General features: G+C 31.9%; 2 protein-coding genes and 1 long non-coding RNA gene across 3 annotated transcripts; 2 read left to right on the top strand and 1 right to left on the bottom strand.

The window, feature by feature from the left end:
* Window positions 1-831: 831 nt before the first annotated feature.
* Window positions 832-4627, bottom strand: LOC105765453 (protein BOBBER 1). Its single transcript, XM_012584551.2, is given in 7 exon segments — window positions 832-1054; window positions 1181-1264; window positions 1699-1865; window positions 2209-2257; window positions 2336-2508; window positions 4154-4362; window positions 4364-4627. Coding segments are annotated over 7 exon segments (873 nt in total). The 5' UTR covers window positions 4516-4627; the 3' UTR covers window positions 832-1015.
* A 10278-nt stretch (window positions 4628-14905) lies between these two features.
* LOC128035572 (uncharacterized) lies at window positions 14906-16597 on the top strand. The gene is made up of 3 exons (XR_008192040.1): window positions 14906-15137; window positions 15607-15693; window positions 16487-16597. It is a non-coding gene; the product is annotated as an uncharacterized LOC128035572 (long non-coding RNA).
* Window positions 16598-18830: 2233 nt separating this feature from the next.
* LOC105765452 (GDSL esterase/lipase At4g10955) lies at window positions 18831-21225 on the top strand. Its single transcript, XM_012584550.2, has 3 exons — window positions 18831-18957; window positions 19238-19337; window positions 20038-21225. The coding sequence occupies exons 2-3, from the start codon at window positions 19264-19266 to the stop codon at window positions 21044-21046; spliced, it is 1083 nt and encodes a 360-aa protein (XP_012440004.1). The 5' UTR covers window positions 18831-18957; window positions 19238-19263; the 3' UTR covers window positions 21047-21225.
* The last annotated feature ends 816 nt before the right edge of the window (window positions 21226-22041 follow it).

Genomic DNA, 22041 nt, shown 5'->3' with positions numbered 1-22041 from the left:
TATATTAATATAATACCAATATCATATCAATTAATAAAATTACATACTTAATAAATACTTTACATTAATAAATTCAACGACTAATTATTCAGAAAAAGAATCCAATAAGTAATGGAAATGAGGGATCAATTATTGGAAATGTTTGGGAATGGAGCAATTAGTGCAGGGTGAAAGGCAGATTAATATAATAACATAGAAAAATGGCTGAAGCTGAAAGAAAACCTTTGGAATGTGACAAGTTGGCGGTAAGTGGCTGAGACCATAGAGTGACGCCAACATTTTACGACAGAAAAGAAAAATAGGGCAATATGAAGATGACTGGCATTGCTTTTTAGCGGGGGCGTGTTGCTCTATGGTTTGCATTTGCAATTAAGCTTTTTTTTTTTTTTTGAGAACTGTTGGGCTTCCTTTGCAAAAAAAACCCATCAAGGGAGACAAGACAAAAAATGTTCTAGTAAAGGGCTTCACTGTAAACCATCAAGTCACAGTCAACATCTCAGTGCTGGATTTTCTTATAATTTAAGGTTTTAACCTATACTTGTTAGGACACAGTAGAAGTTGATTGATTGTGATGCATGGGAAAAAACGGTCCAATTAGGCCAAAACCACCATTAATTTAATTTAAATAAGCGGTTAAGGTGAATTCGATATTTGTTTCATTGTTTTTTTCCTAGGCTGTTCATCGTGTACAAACAAAAAATCCCATTAAATAATTAAATTTCTCTTTAGAACAGCAGAAAATTCAAAAGCATTAAGCCACCAATAGTTTATTTAGTGAGAGAATGCAATCAGTGTTACCTTCAGTTGTTAATGCACTGAGGGGAGGTAATATTTGAAGAATTGAAGAAGATAAAAGCTTAAATTAATATACAAGAGTCTTACAAATGTTGATATTGCAAAAATATTCCTTACCAACTCAAAACCATTCCTTAAACATGTTCATAGGAAAAATGCAGGAAGACTTGTACAATCCGTGAAAGTAGAAAGATATAGGATTTGTATGGTTCACTGCCATTTACATCAGCTTTGCTTTTGAAAAATCCATCTCAGGATGCTGCAACAAACCAGTAAAAAGAATTGACAAAATTCACCAGCTGAAACTCCAACAGAGATTGGGAAATGATAGACGAGGGGAAGGCAATATGTATGCACGCATGCAGTTAGGTCAGTGAATAGTTACCTCAGACATGAATTTCTTTAGGATTTCTTGTTTCTGAAGTTCATCACTGGTTGGAAGGCCCATGGCCTTCTGTCTTTGGTCAAACTGCATGGGAGAACAAGTACCCCAATTATGATAAATGTATAAACCTAGTGCCAATAGAGATAAATATCAAAACGATGCAATTCTACACATGAAAATTCAATTGTGATTTAAATATATATACAAACTTTGATTTTAATTCAATTTATTTTTATATTGGATAAGTATTATTATTTGTGTATGCAATTTGTAGACATATAATAATAACAATGTTATATCATTAATGTTGTTAATGGTTTGTCAAAATTGAATTAAATCAACACTTCAAGTATAAAATTGCACAGAATTAAAGTTTACTTATAACATTGCACGGTGGACTAAAATTAATATATGGTTTTGAACTTCACCCCGTACTAAAAATAAGACTAGAAAAAGAGATATTGTGGCAGATAGAAACTAGCTAGAAGCAAAAATATAATAAGGTTAGAACTGCTTACCATCATCTTCTCTACAGTTTGTCGTGTTTCTGGATCCAAGTCGGATAGTTTGCTGTTCTCTGGTTCAACTTTCTGAGTGTCAATTTCAGGGTCTCCTTTTACCAATGATTTCCACCACTCCATTTGGTTGTGCTTAGTCAAAAGGATTGAGATTGATCGGTTATCCTCTACAAAAGCATGGGGAGATTTTAGATTACCAACAAAAGCATATGTTTTAGCATCAAACGAAGTTAATTTCCATAAAATTGATAGACTCAAATGGAAATCGGAGATCACAATCACAGCAAATTGTCCAAAGAACTAGAACAATCTTATCAATTATAGTCATTCATATCCTAAAATAACTAGATCATGCATAAATAATTGATCAACAATACAGAGATACTACAAGAGTCCAAGAAACAAAGGAAACACCAGGTGAAATTTACATCTAAAAAGACTGAAATGCAATATCAAATTCAACTAGGAACAATCATCAGTATTTGTGTCATTACATTTGAGTTAACATACCGATGCTCCAGTAACAATCATCAGGTTTGACAGCTTGGAAAAGCTCCCCCTAAAAATATAAAGAAATATAAGTTACTCCAATGTAAACCAACTGGGAATTGTTTGAACATCATATGAATTAACTTACATCAATAATAGGAGGCTGGCCCTTGAGTCCCACTTTTAGATGGTTTTTCTTTATCTCACACGCAACCAACTTTGATCTTGTTCCACTTGGAACTGGAACGTTAACAGTAACCTCATGCAAGGACTGTGTCCAAGAGTAATTCTCCAGATCAAGACCATTGCCCTTGTTTGGAACTATCCAAGCATTTAGAAAGATGAATTAAAGTTAGTAGTCTAACTACTCTTTGAGTTTCACGATCAAATGCATCTAGCAGTATCAAATTAAAAAATCTGCCATGCAATACTTAATCACAAGTTAACCCAACAGGCATTATGACACAACTACAAAACCCCCATCCCCACTAACCAATGAAAAAGAACAAATGCACATAACAATGAGTAGCTTTTTAGCCAGCATTCCAACACAATACATATCCTTTCCTAGTCAACTGATATAAAATTAAGGGTTAACAACACTAGTCGTCACCCAACTATGTAAATTTCGTTTTTGGTCATCCAACAATGAAAAGTTACAAAATGGTCACCCAACTATTCAAATTTGTCTTTTTTGGTCACCATCGAGCTAACATAAAAATGAAAACACCTAAAAATCCAAGATAGTTGGGTTACCAAAAAAGACAATTGAATACTTGAGTGACCATTTTGTAACTTTTCATAGTTAGAGAACCAGAAAAAGAAATTTACTAATAGTTGAGTGACTACTAATGTAGTTTACCCTAAAATTAATATACACAATAACGTACAATCAAATAATACCATTACACTTGCCATTAGCCCCAATTCGGAGAATGCACATGTAAATGGCCCAAAACATCTACCAAATGCAATCAACATGTGAAGTAGCTATAGAATAATCTAAAACAACCAAAATCAGAAGAATTTAACACTAGTTCAGTGTGCCATTCAACCAAGTACAACACCTGATCTTCAACCCCTTCAATTTCAAAACATTACCTTTTAACTGAAATCTTTTACTACCACATTTCCGAAAGTTTTCAAGAAGTTTCAAGTTGATCCCATGCTCAGGGACAAGTAAACCAAGCCCTGCTTTACAACAAAATAACATTGAGCTTATTCAACCCAAGCTATCAGCATTAGGGGTGTACATGAGACACTGGTTAACCCTAAGCTTAATCATCGAGCCAAGCTTGAGTACAAAAATTGGTAAACAAGCTTAACCAAGCTCAAACTCAAGTCGCATTATATCTCAAGCTGAAATCAAGCTTAAAATAGATATTCGATTGAGCTCAAGCCGAGTATATAACTCTGAATTTTGAGTTGAGCTCAAGCTTGGCAATATTCAGGCTCGGCTCGATTACACCCCTAGCCAGCATACACCATAATCCAAAACATGTGTCAACAAAAGAAATCCACCTAATACATATTTCCATTTATTCCCTAAAAAACAAACAGCTAAAAAACCCCTCCCAGCAAGGACAACAAATTAACTTCATTTATCAGCATTACATAATAATCATCATTAGGAACATGATGAAGCTAAGTATAAAGCTCAAGCTGACTATTTAGCTCAATTGTAGAAACTTAATCAAGCATACTTACTAGTACTATACACAAAAGCTTCTGATTCAGAACAGAAGTATGTTGCCTATTTTTCACTCTAAGGTTCACAAACACAAGCAACCTATGCTAAAAACACAATTTAAATCCCTAAACAAATAGATCTTCCTTAGCATTTGCCATAATCTAAAGCAAACCCCAATTTTCCTTTTCCCCGAATTTCATCATCAATTAACCTTGCATGCAAATAAAAAAAATACAAACGATAATAATAACAGAAAAAAATGGAATATATATATACCTCTCGAACAAGAGCTAGTCTCTTCCTTTTTATTGACCTCCATTGCTTCCTTCTTAACTTCTTTCTTTATCTCCTTCTCTTCCTTCACTTCCCTATTCTTGGTCTCCACCTTCCGAGCCACCTCTTCAGCCTTCTTCTTGCTCTTCTCCTTGGCCGCTCTCACGATGGCCGCGATCTCCTTATCGGCGTTCTCTTTCACTAGAAAATCACTCTTTCCCAATGAAATCGAAAACTTTCTCCAAAAACAAAACAGGGTTCGACGGATCCAAAGTGGCGCTAAACAGCAGCGATTTAGAAGCCGGCGACGAAGAAGGCGAGGGCTTTTTAACCTCGTCTTCTTGGAACTCGGAGATTATTGCCATTCAATAACAAAAAAGAAAAAACCTTACTCTGGCTCAGGCAAAAGTGCGGCGTAGAGTTGAATCGTTGGTCGGGTCTTGAAGTTTCGTCAGGGTTTAATTACTTATACGGGTATTCGAGCGAGACTTCCAGAATCTTTCTTCCAGAATCTTTCTTTTCAAGTTTCTTAATCGTGACATTTGCTAGATCGTCCTTCTTTTTTATCTTTATTTACTAAAACGTCCTTTATTGTTTATAGATAACAAAAATATAATTTTATATATTTAAATAAAATATTTTTTATTATTTTTAAACATATAAATGATCAATTGTAGATAAATGTATATTTTAATCACCCATCAAACATCTCTAGGTTATAGTGTTTTCTTTTATTTCTTAAGGTGAATATTTGTTGTTCAGATTTTAGATGAGATGTATATCACTGCATTCACAACAAATAAGTTGTGGAAAACTTCAAAAGATTATGAATTTTAATAAAGTAAAATTAAGTGTCTATGTCTTGTACTGATTTGTGGTCTTAGTAGTTAGTATGCCTATGTCTTGTACAAGTGTTGGTGGAAGCATCATAACAATAGGTGTTTTTGAGGAACAATAGCATCGTTACACCATGTACGGTCCCAAGCACGGCCACCCATCCAGTAGAGTTTCCTCACCAACACTTCTAAACCCAACTCAAATCTGCTTAAGATATAATGTGGTATATACACTGCAATCGTTTCCAATACCTTGTTGAAGATTCGGGATCCAATACATAACAACACATCCGGAAAAAAATTGTCTCGACTATAAGCATGTCAATCTTAACTAATGACCAAGTCTCTTCATCTCTCTGAAACACATCTCAAGATGGTGTTGGAAAAATTGCATTTTATGGGAACTTTGAGGCATATTCTCAATAGGTAAAGGTGGAGCGTTAAATTATAAAATTATGGTTTGTAACACCCCTAACCCGTATCTATTGCCAGAATAGGGTTATAGCATTACCAAAGTTTACAAATTAATTTACAGACATTTCATTTCATCAAACATTCATATTTAAAACCAATCAAAATCAAAACATTAATGAGCTAACGTTGGCCAATTTAACTTATACATGTCATTCAATGCATTATTCCCTTAACATGCACAAACTCAACACTCAAGTTAGTTCAATAATTTCCATGTATTAAAAATATATTTCATGATTGATGAGCTCATCAATACCATGATTTTCATTCTCTTGTTATTTTCCATATTTATCTTGTTGAATTTCTCAGAATTTCGATGGATTTTTCAGGGGTACACTTTAGTGTACAAATCCGGACACGTCAATTCATATTCATGTGTGCGCACATTTCCATTTCAGAGAGCACATTCCCGCGAACCTCATCCTAACAGCGGGATTACCAGTCCAGGCTAAATCCCCTACAATGACAATTACTCTAATGAGCTTGGATCTGAATTACCAGTCCGGGCTAAATTCAGACCCTAATTCGGATTACCCGTCTGGGCTAAATCCATTTTCCACATATTCTTTGGGAGGGCTATATCAGGATAGGATCATCCGTCCGGGCTAGATCCTTTTTACCATCAATTCCTTTTCAAAGATCCATCGAATTTTCCTTTCATTCAACCGGGATTTATTTTCTCTTTTCATCAAGAATATCAATACTTCATCAATTATCATACAATAAACATCCAAATCGTATTCACATCAAAAAAATATATTTCAAGCATTTAAGAATATAATTCAAGTTACACGAACTTACCGGGCTAAATTGCAGAAATACCAAAATTTAGGGACATTTTGGTAATTTTCATTTTTCTCGAATTTTCACCCAATCTTGATCTAAATTAATATTTCATTCAATTTATTAATTTAAATAATAAAACAATTCATTTCATGCAATTTGGTCATTTTGACATTTTACAAAATTACTTTTAAAATTTTACTTTTATTCAATTTAGTCCTGGAACCTAAAACATGTAAATTAGCTATTTTAAAATAAACTCATATTAGCTGAATATTCACATATATTTTCCTCCTCCTCCACTCCATTCCACATCCTTAATATATACATAATACAACTATTTACTTATTTACTCATAACAAGTTGTTCACTTGAGTCATAGCCACTAAATTAATTATATCTTAAGCTAAAGAACTCTGAATTGAGATCCAAAATTTTTTTCTGAAACTAGACTCACACATCTTCTTACCATAAAATTTTCAAAATTTTTAGTTTAGCCAATGAGTACAGTTTATTCTTTAAATTTCCCTTGTTTCACTATTTGACAGTTTCGACCCCTCTTCACTAAAATTTAATTATCTCTTTGTACAGAATTCAGATGATGTCCCCGTTTGTTTCTATTGAAATTAGACTCATTAATTATTTTAAACATGTAAATTATAACCCATAATTATTTTTTTACAATTTTTAATGATTTTTCCAAGTCAAAACAGGGGAACCCGAATTCATTCTGACATTGTCTCACAAAACTTATTATATCTCATGATTTACAATTCCATTACTTACACGTTTCTTTTATGAGAAACTATAATAAATAAGATTTAATTCCATATTTTATTCATACTCTAGTTAGATTTCCATGAATTATGGTTATTTTTCAAAGTTAACCTCTCTTGTTGTCCAAAACTGTTTTAGTGCAAAATGTTGATTACTAAATTTATAACACCCATATTCCCTTTCTCTATAATATTTCCCACCACTTTCTTTTATTTTACTTCACTAATATATAAAAATATAAGACCTTATATAATAAAACTCTGCTATAACATTATTTCCATGCTTTTTCAATAATATCACACTTAAAAATATGTTGAAATCTTGATGTTCTTACCTTGTGCTATTGATTTCAATCTTTAACTTGATTTTCTCTCTCCTCCAGCTTCTACTTCTTGAATCTAACTTGATATTCTAACTCCCCATAGTCCTTATCAATTTTCTTTCTTGGTGGCTATGGAAATTTATTTGAATTCTAAGTGAAAATGGTGAATTTTTGGTGAGAGGACCAAATTGTAAAGAAAGCAAAACTTTCTTTCTTCTCTTCTCTTCTAACGTGAAATGCATGGAAAGATGATGAATTCTCTTCATCTTTCCTCCCTTTTATATTAATCATTTAATAATAAAATAATACTAAAAATCTTAATAAAATATTAATTAAATAACATTTATCTAATTAATTAATTAAAAAATATCACCAACATCATCATTACCTTCTACAATTCTCTCTCCTTCTAATTGACCATTTTGCCCTTTATGATCTTTGAAAATTCCATCCTTAAGTCATCACTCAATTTGGTAAAATTACAATTTAATCCCTCAAAATTCTTCACCTTTTCAATTTGGTCCTAACCATCCATTTTCCTTAGTTTCTAGATTATTCCACCCTTAAAATATTCACACTATTGGTCCTTCAACTTTTTCATATTTACACTTTAGCCCCTCATATTTTGAGTATTTACTCTTAGACAACAAAACTTTTCTCACTTTTGCGATTTAATCCTTTCTTGAATTAATATGTCATAATATACTTCCAAATGTTGACATGACTCAAAATTACTCAAAATTACCCTTTTATCACTTTATTTCCTTATTTTACTATATTAGGAATATTATTTTACTTTTTTACTGTAGTAGTTTTCGGGGTATTACATGGTTTCATATTCTACTCTATGAGACCTTTACAACAGTATATCATATGCTCAAAATGGTTGAGTGATGAATGAAAATTTGATGCTCAAAGTAAACTACTTGGAAATATTTGTTGAGGAAAAGAAAAACTTAGATTCCACATTGGTTAAATACCAAGTATGAAATGTGTTTATATATGGGAACCCTCTTAAAAGATTATTGAATGACTAAGCTTGGAATCTTGCTTTGCGTGTAGGGGGCGTAGGTCCAAACTCGTCGGGGTTAGGGTGTACCTCTATAACGTAGGCGACGCGAAATGTTTGGACCGATTGGGCACAAAACGGGCCTGTGGATATTTTAGCCCAATACAAAATTATTTTTCCTCAACAGACATAGTGTAACGACCCGATAGTCACCGATATCAAAAAGTGTATTTTCGGGTATCTGGTTTTGGAAAACGAATTCGTAAATATTTAATAATATTAAATATTTACGAAGTTAGTTGTGTGGATAATTTGAGATTTTGATTAGGTGAATTTGCTTAATTTAAGAGTAATTAGGTGTAAGGACTATATTGCATATAAGGAGAAAGTTAAATTATAGATTAGAGAAAAACGAAGGGACTAAATAAGCAATTAAACCTCAAATTAACAAGTGTGTGGTATTGGTAATGACATGTGTAACATTTAAATACATACATTTATAACAATTATTACTTACTTATTATTTAAGTAAATATTATTATATTATTATATTATATTGTCATAATAATTAAAACATAAAATAAATGAAATAAAATAATAGAGAAAGAAGAACAGTAGAACAAACAGTGAAGAAAAGAGAGAAAGAAAAATGAGAAAAATTAGGGTTTTCAAGGGTTCAAAGCTTAATTGGTAAGTCAATTTAGTCTCTCTTCTTGTAATTTTTATGTTTTAGAATCCTAGTATTAAATATAACTTAACCTATGTTGAAATTTTAGAAAATATAGAATTTTTAGATGTTGTTCATGTTGAATAATTTAAGTATTTGGGATTAAATTGATAGAATTTTAAGTTAGAAATGAAAAAGGATTGAATTGTAAAATAAATTATAAGTTTTGAGTATTATGGACTAAATTGTAAAAATTTTGAAATTTAGGGATTTGAGTGAAATTAGAGAGTTGAATTTAGTCTAAAGTGGAAATTGAATGAAAATATGGAATTAGTTTTCAAAAAATAAAGTTAGTCTCGGTTTAGGGACTAAATTGAAATTTAGACAAAAGTTGAATAAAAATTGAAATACTCAATGTGAAATTGTATTGTATTGATGAATTTTAATTGTTTTAATTTCCGTAGCTAACGCTGTACCGGAAACGTAGACTAAGAAAGGAAACGATAAAGTTGACGAGGAGTAGCTCGAAAATTCTGATTTGTATTTCTATAATCCGAATTTAATTATTAATTGTTGTATTTCGATTTAAATGTTCATGGTAAGTAAATAAGGTAAGTGTTAGCATTTTTTATATTGAATTTAATGTATGTGAAATTGTGATTTATGTGATAATTGAGTATTGGATAATTGTGGCATTAGAAAAGTGAATTGAAACCCTATTAACTGTATCGGGCTGAGTCGAATATATATGTCATGCCATAAGATTGGAAGAGTTCAGGGATACTTTGACTTCGAGTCGATGAGACACTGGGTGTCAATTTATTACTTCAGATAAATTCGATGAGGTACTGGGTACCAATTTACTTCGGTATGGCCGATGAGACACTGGGTGTCAACTTATTGCTTCGAATTATTCGATGAGGCACTAGGTGCCAAACTGGTACGTTTTGGTTGGATCCGTGTACCCGTCCGAGTCTGCGTCAGGTTAATAGGGGTTATTGAATAAAATAGTGTTATGATTGATATTGAGTGGTGATTTGAAATATGGTTAGAGACACATGATTTGTGTATTTATGAATTGAATATGAATGAACAATATTGTTGTTCAAATTATTTGTGTTCATATTGTGAAAAGCTATCTGGGATAGCAAATGATAAAAATTGAATGTGTTATAAATACCTCATTTATGAATTGAATAATTGTATGACTATAGTTATTGTATGTTATATTATTTTAATTGTATGACTATAGTTATTGTATGTTATATTATTTTACTTTTAACAATTCGGATTATAGAAATACCACTGAGTTTATACTTAGCGTACGGTTTGTTTTCCGTGCGCAGGTTAGGTTAAAGTCAGATTGCTGATTCTGCATCCATCAACAATCCCGAACTCAAAACGCGATGATATATATTTCTTTTTGTGTCGGCATGTACCTAGGATGTCTTATGCTTGTCATTTTGGGAAGTGAATGTAAATGATGTTGTAAGATGATATTGGTTGCTTATATACATGATTATACGTGTTAAGTTGAGGTTTAATATGGAATTTTTAAGTTGATGCATAAATGAGAGTGTTATAGGCAAAATTGGGTTGAAATTGGTATGAATTTAGAATTGGCTTAAATGGTGTTTTATTTGATTGTTTTGATAATATATGTGAAGTACTTATGAGGGTACACTGGTTAGGAAACTAGGATGATTGTTTTGACATGTTTTAAAGGTATTAAATTGTGTTTTAAAGTGATTGAACGATTGGTTTTTGAGTCGCTTGGTGTTCAAGGTTGCAGGGAAGAGTAAACTTGATGTTTAAGGTTCATTTTGAGTCCACACAACCAGACACACAGGCGTGTGACTGGACCGTGTGAGACACACGGCTAACACATGGGCGTGTGTCCCCTGCACCTAGGAAAATTTTTGGAATTTTGCAAAAAATTCTTGGAGTACCTGATTTAGTCCTGATTTGTTTCTAACACATATTTTGGGCCTCGGGGGCACATAAAAGGGACTGTAACGGCCCAATTTTGGACCTAATGAGGAAAAAAATTTATTTTATTATATTTTTATGGTCTACAATTTTACAAAATGATTTGGTGAAAATTTCGACGTTTGGGCACTCAATTTAGTCAAAAGGACTAAATTGTAAAAAGTGCAAAAGTTGAGTTCTACATGTTAGGGGTGTCAAATTGTTATTAAATTTTAAATTGGAGGTACTTAAATGACAATTATACCATTGGTTAAATTTTTAGGAAAAATGGACATGAGATAAGTGAAATAAGATATTTTTTAAATGAAGGGCTTTTTGGTAATTTGGTAATTAAAATGAATTAAAAAGACAAAACAAGCCAAATTCTTGTCCATCTTCAAGCTATCGCCAAATTTTACATGGCTAGGGTTTTTCAAGCTTCCAAGCCTCATAGTAAGTGCATCCAAGCCCCATTTTTAATGTTTTTTTTACGTTTTTTGAGCCTCGATAACTTGATTTAGCTTATTCTAACAATAATTTAACCTAGGGTTTATATTTGGAAAAATAACCATAGGTGAAATGTGTTTATTTTGATGTTTTATGGTAGAATATGAAGCTTGCAATTATGTTAAACAACATTTGCTAAGCGATTTTAAGTGAAAGCGAGTAAAACGACATAATCGGTAAAAATACTTAATGTTCATAAGTAAGTGTTACAGTGAGAATTCGATGTTTCCATAGAAGGGAAAAAATTTCAGCATGTCATAATACATAAGAATAAGGGATGAAGTATAATTTACGAGCTTTGAGGCAAAAGTGTAAATATGCAAAAGTTTAGGGGTAAAATTGTAATTTTGCAAAAGTTTGATTCAAGGACTGTTTTGATAAATGTGAGTATTAAATAAGCCAAATGTGTTATTATAGATCAAGAAAGAAGTGGAATCGATCTTGATCGGAGAAAAGAAAAGATTAAAGACTAAATTGCTAATTTTTTATATTGTTGCACTAAAGTAAGTTATGTGTAAATAATAGCAATATATTTTTATAAATTGTGAATTATATTTGATATTTGAATTAATATTGAATGTGGAAGGAAAATTGTTCATGAATTATTCAAGTGATAAAGCGTTTAAAATAAAGTGTTAAGTGTAAATTCCCGGTTGAACTTAGGAATAGAAGTGGATACAAGTGACATGTCACGAGAGACCAGTGTTATAGTGTTACAGTGAGTCCCGGGTGCTGGGTGATCTAGCATGTGTTGCAGACACCTGATAGCTTGTGTGAACAGGCCGTGGGCATTTCCAGTGTTATTGATCAGTGGTAGCTTCGGCTATATTTCAGTGGTAGCTATGGCTACATATCAGTGGTAGCTTCGGCTACATTTTAGTGCTAGCTATAGCTACGTATCAGTGGTAGCTTCGGCTACATTTCAATGGTAGCTACGGCTACATATCAGTGGTAGCTTCGGCTACATATCAGTGTGCCACTTATGTGCTAATTCTCTACGTATCCGTGTACATTCCGAGTGTTCAATAGGAAATTGACTAAGTGAAAATACATGAGATCATGTAACAATTAAGTGTAATTGAATGATGAATATATGTGTGGAATTAAATTGAATAGTGATCGAAAGTGAAAAAGTGAAATTATGAAATAGTAGAATTAGCAACAAAACAGTTTTGGACAGAAACAGTTGTGTGACTTTGAAAAATCACAAAAAATGGTGGAAATCGAATTAGAGAGTAAATAAGATATAAAATGAAAGCTTAATGAGTCTATTTTTAAATAAAATAAGTAGAGAAAGCAAAAGACTTATATATTTTGAGATATTTTAAGTTTAGTGATACAGTGTCAGAATGAGTTTGGAATCCCCTGTTCTGACTTTGGAAAATTGTTAAAAATTGTAAAAAAATAATTATGGGCTAAACTTTATATGTTTAGAACCCTGGATGAGTCTATTTTCATGTGAAATAAATGTAAGTACCATCTGAATTTCGTACAATGAGATAATTAATTTTTAGTGAAGAGAGGTCAGGACTGTCGAGCAGTGAAACAGGGGAACTTTAAAGAATAAACTGTACTTATTGGCTAAGCCAAAAAATTCTAAAAGTTTTATGGTAAGAAAATATGTGAATCTAGTTTCAGGGAAAAATTAACAGATCTTAATTTGGAGCTCTGAAGCTTTGAATAAAAATAATTTAGTGACTCTGACTCGGATAGACAGCTTTGAATATACATGTGAGTGAATAGGAAAATTATTGAAATTGTTATTTATAAGAGTGTTATGTACATTAAGGATGTGGAATGGAGAGGAGGAGGAGGAAAAATAAAATATATGAATGGTTTGTATATAAATTGGTCATATGCCGATTATATTTGATAAACGTTGAATTAGAAATGACATAATGTTTCATTTCAATTAGTTATCATGAATTGAATTGTAAATTCATATGGATGAAACCAAACAATTATTTGTTAGTATTATGCATGACATAATGTATTATTCTATATATATATATATTCATGGTTGAATTATGATTGTTGAGAAAGATAGATAAATTGGAAAGAAAGTTCAAATTGAGTAGAACGCAGGGTTGAATACTTTCTTTCAGTGATAAAGACGAATTGACGGAAAATACCATGGATGGACCATGGCAATAAGTGATATGTAATTCCGTGTAAGACCATAGCTAGGCTATGGCATCGGTATATGTTATGTGATTACGTGTAAGACCATAGTTGGACTATGGCATCGAGAAAATAAAGTACTCAATTCCGTAAGACGTTCACTAATTTGACAAAGTTGGTAAGTGTTACATGGATTCGCACTCAAGTGATAGATTTATTGTGATTGTTGAAGTTGAATTCAATTAAGTGATTTCACCAATTGGATATTGTATATGGCAATATGTGTTAGTGAATTACATATTTATGAAATGATATTTTAAGATTTAATATGAAAAGATTTATGATTGTTATTAGTATTGTTTCGACATAATGTGGATTTCTTCGATGTTAAAATGATTTATTTATTGAGCATATGAATGAGTATGAGACTCATACGAGTTAGTATAGATATGTACATGTGTCTTATAAGCTTTGAAATGATAAGACTTGTGAATTGTGAATTAATCGTGTGAAAGTATATGGGATAGATTAGCGAATCTTTACAAGATATTGAATATTTAATATATTACAATGGTTTAATAAGAAAAATATGACGATACGAGAATATAAAATGATACGGATCAATTCAGGTACTCACGAGAAGCAAGTAATAATTGATAAATTCATATGACGAGAAAGTGAAGGATTATAAGTTCATATATGGCTAGGAAATGAACAAATGGTGATAACTATAAGGCTTGGATCGAATGAGTATATATATTGGGCATTGTAAGCCCTAATTAGCAATTCGAAGATAATAATTTGAAAGTTTTAATCTGTATGAAATTTTATAACTCAGTTTAATATGTTTATAAATGTATGTGTTTTGGTAATGCCTCGTACCCTATTCGGGCGTCGAATACGAGTAAGGGTGTTACAATATGACATCGCTAGATTCGGCCATAACGTTTAGGCCGGGTTTGGGGTGTTACAGGGACAATATGATTAAATTATGATGTGTATGCTAGATGATTATATAATGTTCATATTTGATCTGAAAAGTCTAGTAATGCTCCGTAACTGTAATGGCCCAAATTTGAGGTTATCGGAACAGTGGTTTCGGGACCACAAATCCGATGAGAAAAATTTTATTTTTCTTATATTTTTATGGTCTACAATTTCACAAAATGATTTCGTGAAAATTTCGTTCGAAAATTTCGACGTTTGGGCACAAAATTTAGCCAAAAGGACTAAATTGTAAAAAGTGCAAAAGTTGAGTTCTACATGTTAGAGGTGTCCAATTGTTATGAAACTTTAAATTGGAGGTCCTTATATGGTAATTATACCATTGGTAACTTGGTAGACAAAAATGGACATGAGATAAGTGAAATAGAAAATTTTTAAGTTAGGGGCAATTTGGTAATCTAGTAATTAAAATGAATTAAAAGGGAAAAAGATGGCAAATTATGCTCATCTTCTTCATTAGGACGAAATCAGCAAGGGGGGAAGCCATAGTTAGGGTTTTCAAGCTTCCAAGCTCCATAGTAAGTGATCCCAAGCCCCGTTTTTAATGTTCTTTACGTTTTTGAGATCCCGGTAGCTTAATTTAGCTTATTCTAGCAATAATTTAACCTAGGGTTTATATTTGGAAAAATACCCATAGGTAAAAAGTGTTTATTTTGATGTTTTATGATATAATATGAAGCTAGAAATTATGTTAAACAACTTTTGCTAAGCGATTTTAAGTGAAAACGAGTAAAACGACATAATCGGTAAAAATACCTAATGTTCATAAGTACATGTTAGAGTGGGAATTTGACGTTGCCATAGAAGGGAAAAATGTTCAGAATGTTATAAAACATAATAATAAGAGATGAAGTTTAATTTCCGAGCCTTAGGGCAAAAATGTAATTATGTAAAAGTTTAGGGGCAAAATTGTAATTTTGAAAAAGTTAGAGTCGAGGGCTGTTTTGATGAATGTGATTATTAAATAAGTTAAATTTACTATTTTAGATCAAGAAGTACGAAACTCGAGGTTAGACAAAGGGAAGAATAAAGTTGAAGACTAAGTTGGTGAATTTGGCTATAATTGGTACCGAGGTAAGTTTACGGTAAATAAATGCAATATTTCAATATTTATTATTAATGCTGTTAATTTCCAGCAATTATGAATTTATTTTATGAATTTATTTGATGATGATCCAAGCATGAAATGATAGAGAATTAAAATTTAAAAGTCCCGTTGATACATAAGGATGGTCTTGGATACGAATGTCATGACATTTGGGTAAAGAGATCCCATGTAAGACCATGTGCGGGACATGGCATTGGCATCCTTAAGATCATGAGAGGTCCCTCAGTAAGACCATGTGCGGGACATGGCATGGGCACCGAGACGAGAGGTCCCATGTAAGACCATGTCAGGACATGGCGTTGGCATCGAGATGAGAGGTCCCTATAAGACCATGTCGGGACATGGCATGGGCACCATCACGAGAACATCCCATGTAAGACCATGTCGGGACATGGCTTTGGCATGTTATTATCGAAGAGACCCGAGTATCCTTATTATTCCAATGTAGCTCAACGGGCTTGTAAGCGAATCATGTTCATGAAAGTTCGGTTTAAAGCATAAATGGCAAGCTCGGTAAGTTGTAAGACTTAAGAACTTATTATACTATCAATTGATGTTCAACGATGCAGCAAAGATTGAGTAAGTTATGCACACAAGTATTCTAAGTAAACAAGTAAGAGAACTAGTATGAGATTAACTAAAGAGTAAACTAGAGATATAGACATTGAGTTTAATTATTTAAGTTAAATATTGTTATTTATTTGCTAGTAAACTTACTAAGCTTTATGCTTACGTCTTTTATTTCTCTTTCTCTTATAGTATTACAAGGCTACTTCAAGGATCCTAAAGAAGTCGGAGATCGTCCACACTATCAACCACAACTGCTCGGTATTTTATGTCGAAACACGTTTGAGTTATGGCATGTATAGGGATTTAGTTATTCTAAATGTTTGTATTTATGATCTAGCTAAAGAATGATGTGTAAGTATTTGATGATGAATGGTTGCTAAAATGGTTAAGTATGGAAGTGTTTGTTGTTAAAAAAATTTAGGTGATAAACTATGAATGGAAATCATAAAAGGGTAAAATTTTGCAAAGAAACAGAATTCAGACAGCACTGTGACGTGACTTTGAAAAATCACCTAGGATGGTATAAAATGAATTAGAGGATGAATGATATATGGAATTAAAGCTTGTTGAGTCTATTTTCATGGAAAAATAACAGTGTAGCAAAAGGAAATTTATATTTTAAGATATGTGAATTTTAGTAAGATAGGGTCAGAACTGTTTTTGGAGTCCCCTGTTCTGAGTTTAGAAAATAATTACAAATTGTAAAAAAATGTTTATGAGTTGAAATTTACATGCTTAGATTCCTTAATGAGTCTTTTTTCTGTAGGAACAAGTGGGAATAGCATATGAAAATCCTATAACAAGAAAAGTTATTTTTAGTAACAAGAGGTCAGAATAGTCGAATGGTGAAACAGGGGAGACTTTAACTAATAAAATGTACTAATTGGCTGAACCAAAAATTCTAAAAATTTTATAGTAGGAAGATATATGAGTCTAGTTTCAAGGAAAATTTACAGAGTTAAATTTTGAGTTCCGTAGCTCAAGTTATAATTAATTTAGTGACTGCTGCGCAATTGGACAGCTTTGCTGTAAATAGTGAAAATAATTTGCAAAAGTAAATTTTTATGCTCCGAATTAGTAAGATAAGTTAAGTAATGCCTCGTGCTCGACTCCGGAAACGGTCTCGGGTAAGGGGTGTTACAGTAACCCTGTTCCGGCGAAGGATAATGGTTAGGGGGTGTTACACATAGTGCTACTATTTTGAGGAAACTATGTTAAATATGTCTCAACGTTTAGTAAATCTCTATTCTTCTTGTCGTTTTCAACAACAAATTGCTATTGTTTTGAGGAAACTGTGTTAAATAGGTCTCAACATTTAGTAAATCTCTATTATTCCTTTCGTTTTCAACTTATTGTTACGGTTGTTATTGGTTTACGTATTCGCTAATGTGTTTTGTCCAACAGATGGTATGATACTTTCGAGGGACTCTAGCTAAGCCTTATGATAAATAAATTAGCAATAAAGGTATTAAAATTGAAAAAGAAAACAAAAACCTTAACTTCCTCTTCAGTCTTCTTCTTGTTCTTTTCCTTAGCAACTCTAACAATGGCCGTGATCTCCTTATCAGTGTTTTTTCTTCCTAGAAAATCAATCTCTTTTGCAATAAAATCGAAAACCTTCTCCAAAAATTCAACAAGGTTCGACAGATCCAAGTTGGCGCTAAAGTTGACCGGTTTAGGAGGCGACAAAGAAGCTGACGGCTTTCTCGATCGGAACTCGAGGATCATTGCCATTATAACTATGAAACTTACTGCGGCATAGCTGTTGTTTCTTTGTTCGGTTAATAACTGAAGTTTTGTAACAAAAAGGGCGGGGTAGAATCTTTATTTCCAAGTTTCTTTTTAGGATATTTGCTGGAACGTCCTTCTTTTGAACTTTTCATATTTTTGGGTAAACTAACTAATATCAGTAAACTATTAGTAAGTTTATATTTTGGTCACTTAACTTCAGAAAGTTACAAAATGACCACCAAACTATTCAAATCATTGTTGTATAACCTACTGTTCGCTTCTCTTACACTAATTAGAAGCTCTCATTCCCTTTCTTTTCTATTGTTTAGTTTTTTTCTTCATTAAATAGTTTTAAACATCATGAATCTACGAACTAAAATCCAAACAATTTTCTTCTCCAATCTTCGATACTGGTCGTCAAACCAAATTAGGCTTCAGATTTGTTCTTCTACTTATCAATCGGTATTGATTCACTTTACTGATCATTAAATCGTCATTTAGAACTCGCTAGCCGAACTTAAAAGAAAACTTAATAGCCTAGTGATATAAATAAATTTTTTTGAATACTTTAGTGACTTAAATGAAAACTTTCAATAATCATTTTCTAACCTTTTTAAAGTTGAGTAACTAAAACGAAAATTTACTAATAGTTTAATAAATTTTAGTGTAATTGATACTATTAAATAACTAATACAAACAATTTAACATAACTTATAATTTTTGTTTTTTTGTTTTTAACAATAATAATAAAAAAAAGGAATAAAGGGAAACTTTGGCAACTTGTATGGCTGTATTCATATATACTGTTAAAAATAGTGCTCCCCCCACGTCAACTCTGTATTTTCTAGACGGAAAATATAGAAAGATTGGCAAAAAGAAAAGTGAAAAAAGGTGAAATTGGAATCGTTCTTCGCTGATTTGATTTTAAGGTAAATTGATTTCCCTTCAATTTCTTGAATTTCAATATTAAATCTTGGTAATTCAATGATTTCCATTTTCTTTTTCCAAGTACGGGTTTTCTTGTTCCTTTTCTTTTTTGGGTTCTTTCTTGGATTATCTTTCCCAGAAAAAGAAACAAAAAGGATTGGGTATTTGTGATTTGATTTGATCTTCTTTCTTTTTCCAAGAGAATTTTTTTGGGGGTACTTAAATTAATGTCTCCATTACTAAATTAACCGTGGGAATCTTCGTTTTTTTAATTGTATGTAGCAATTTATTTTCTCTTCTTGATATATATGGAAGGGAAACCAGCATCTGAAAGACAAATTTTCAACCTCTCAGGACCTTTACATCTCACTTCAATTGACTGGTAAATACCTTCTTCTTTTTTTTTCACATTCATTGCAAGATACAAAGGCAATTGGGAAATTGATAAACTTGGTAACGTGGGAATTTATCAAATTCGTGGAAATTTGTCAAGCAATTGACATTTTAATTCATAAGGTTTCTCAATAATGCCTGAAAATGTAAACCCCAATTGGATTTTTTTATTAATTGGGATCACCGGTGAAACTTGTATGTAGCAATTTAACCTGTATGATACTCAGCTGGCATGTTTTTGGATGGATTCCTTGTTAAATTCAAGGGTTTTGATAGTATATTTGAGGGTAAAAATATGATGGAGCTCCATGTACTAGAAATTAGATTGCAATTGTCCTCCTACTTAAAAGAATGAGCAAATTAGTTCCGGTACTTTAAATTAAAGAGTAAATTAGTCATTTATGTTAAAATTTTCAATAATTTCTACTGATAAAAACTAGCATATTTGATAAAATAATCAAACAATTACACATGGTGTGTTATATATACTTCATGATATACATAGATCAGTTTTTAATAGATGAAACTTTTAACAGAAGGACTGGTTTGTTTTTTAATCTAATATACGGAAATCAATTTGCCCAATTTTTTTAATAAAAGGGGTAAAATGCAATCCAACTCTTAGTATGAAGACTTTCGTGGTACTTTTACCTATGTTTGAGATGTTATTTGTTGTACTACTTTGATAGGAATAACTTTCATCATCGAAGATCGGTTGCTGCAAGCTTGGTCCAAGGAGTGTACATTCAAGAACGCGATCGCCAGGAGAATCGCCGAGGTGCCCAAGCTCATGCGTCACCTTGGTGGGATTTCTTCAATTTCCAACTGATCCGTCCTCTCGTAGATGATGTTGATAACTCCATTTTTGGTGCCATTTATGAAAACAAGTCTTTTACTTCCAATTCCAGCCATTCAGCTCAAAATGCTCCGAGCTATGTTATTGCAATTCGGGGCACTATAATTAAACCCGCCACCATATCTCTTGATCTCAAGTTGGATCTCATGTGCGTTCGAAATAAACTTCATGAAAGCTATCGTTTTCAGCTAGCAATGCAGGCTGTGCAAAGTATAATTGGTGTTGCCGGTACTTCACATATTTGGTTGACTGGTCATTCGCTCGGATCTGCTATTTCATTGCTTATAGGGAAGAATGTGATTAAGACAGGTTACAGCATCGAAGCTTACTTCTTCAATCCACCGTTCTCTACCCCGATAGAAATAATCAAGAACGAAAAGCTGAAGCGCGGGATTCACATTACAAGCAGCTTAGTTAAAGCTGGAGTTGCCGTTGCCACAAAGGGTCGACATCAAAAGCCTCAACAAGATGATCCATATATTTTACTCTCTAAATGGATACCATTCCTGTTTGTGAATCCTGCAGATAAAATATGCTCTGGTTATATCGCCTATTTTGAACACAGGAAGAAGTTGAAGGAGATCGGAGCCGGGAAAATCGAGAGGTTTGCAACATGGAATTCCATAGGGAGTTCATTGTCAACTTCACCGGAAAACAATCCGGAACCTCTGCATCTGCTTCCTTCTGCCTATCTGACTGTAAATTTGAGCAAGTCTCCGGATTTTAAACGAGCTCACGGGATTCACCAGTGGTGGGATTCGAATTTCTACGGCCAGTCTGAACTGCATGAGTATAGCTACTGCAAGTTCTTTCCTGACATTGCATTGGAGAAAGATCTCTGATTTATAACAAAATTAATTTCTTTTTTCTCTTCATATATTTGTCTGTATTTCTAGTATCAAACTTCGAATTTTCTTCTTGAATACTTGTAAATATTCATCTAGGAATTCAAATCCATCTTATTTTTAAACAAGATAAACAAATTAATTTTTAATTAATAAACCTTGATTAGTTAAGTTTATTAGTTGATTAAGCATGTTGTTTCAAATTTTTTAATTAATAAATTTTTATTTATAAAATCAACTAATAAATATGTAATTATATAATAAAAATATATATTATATATCATTATGTTAAAAATATTTGAAATTAATAATTCCTTTATATATAATATAAACATCAACTAATCTTTTAATATATTTTCTTCATATATAATATTTATATGTCAAATACTTATCTTCTCCACCTATATTGTGGATACAGTGATTTCTAATATTATAAAATTATTATTATTTAACTATCTAACCATATGAATAAGAGAGGAATTAAATACAAGACTCTTAAAAGATAAAACCATCTAATCAAATAAAATTAAATATTAAAAACGCACTTTCTCCCTTCAAAATTTACCTATTTCCTAGATGTACAACAAAGTGACCCATTTCCTATTTTCTTCTTCTTCTGGCATTTTTAGTAAATTTATCTGTAAAAATAGATAAGTCCTCTCTAGTCTCTACTCTTATTAAAAATTAAATTATTTATATTATATAAATTTATTATTATATTATTTTATAATTTTATTACTTATATATATTAATATACTATTTTATTTCTTTTTATTTAAATATTAAGAGTTAAATTGTTATTATGTCAATTTTAATTATGGCGATAAAATTGAATAATTGAGTAACTATTTTGTAACTTTTTATAATTAGGTGACCAAAAGTAAAATTTTAATCGAAAAATCATTTTATTAGGGATTAGAATATATTTTAATAATTGAATGATTAGCATTAACATTTAGGAAATCTTTGTTAGTGATAATGAATGGTGTTGA

This window comes from Gossypium raimondii, chromosome 12, assembly GCF_025698545.1.
Source record: "Gossypium raimondii isolate GPD5lz chromosome 12, ASM2569854v1, whole genome shotgun sequence".
In the NCBI taxonomy this organism is placed as follows: domain Eukaryota; kingdom Viridiplantae; phylum Streptophyta; class Magnoliopsida; order Malvales; family Malvaceae; genus Gossypium; species Gossypium raimondii.
This window is presented reverse-complemented; position numbering and strand designations above follow the sequence as displayed.

Bases quoted from the DNA above. Each gene is read 5' to 3' on its own strand.
- LOC105765452 (XM_012584550.2), top strand. From the start codon at position 19,264: ATGGAAGGGAAACCAGCATCTGAAAGACAAATTTTCAACCTCTCAGGA. The intron at 19,338-20,037 runs GTAAATACCTTC...CTACTTTGATAG, and splicing joins CATCTCACTTCAATTGACTG to GAATAACTTTCATCATCGAA.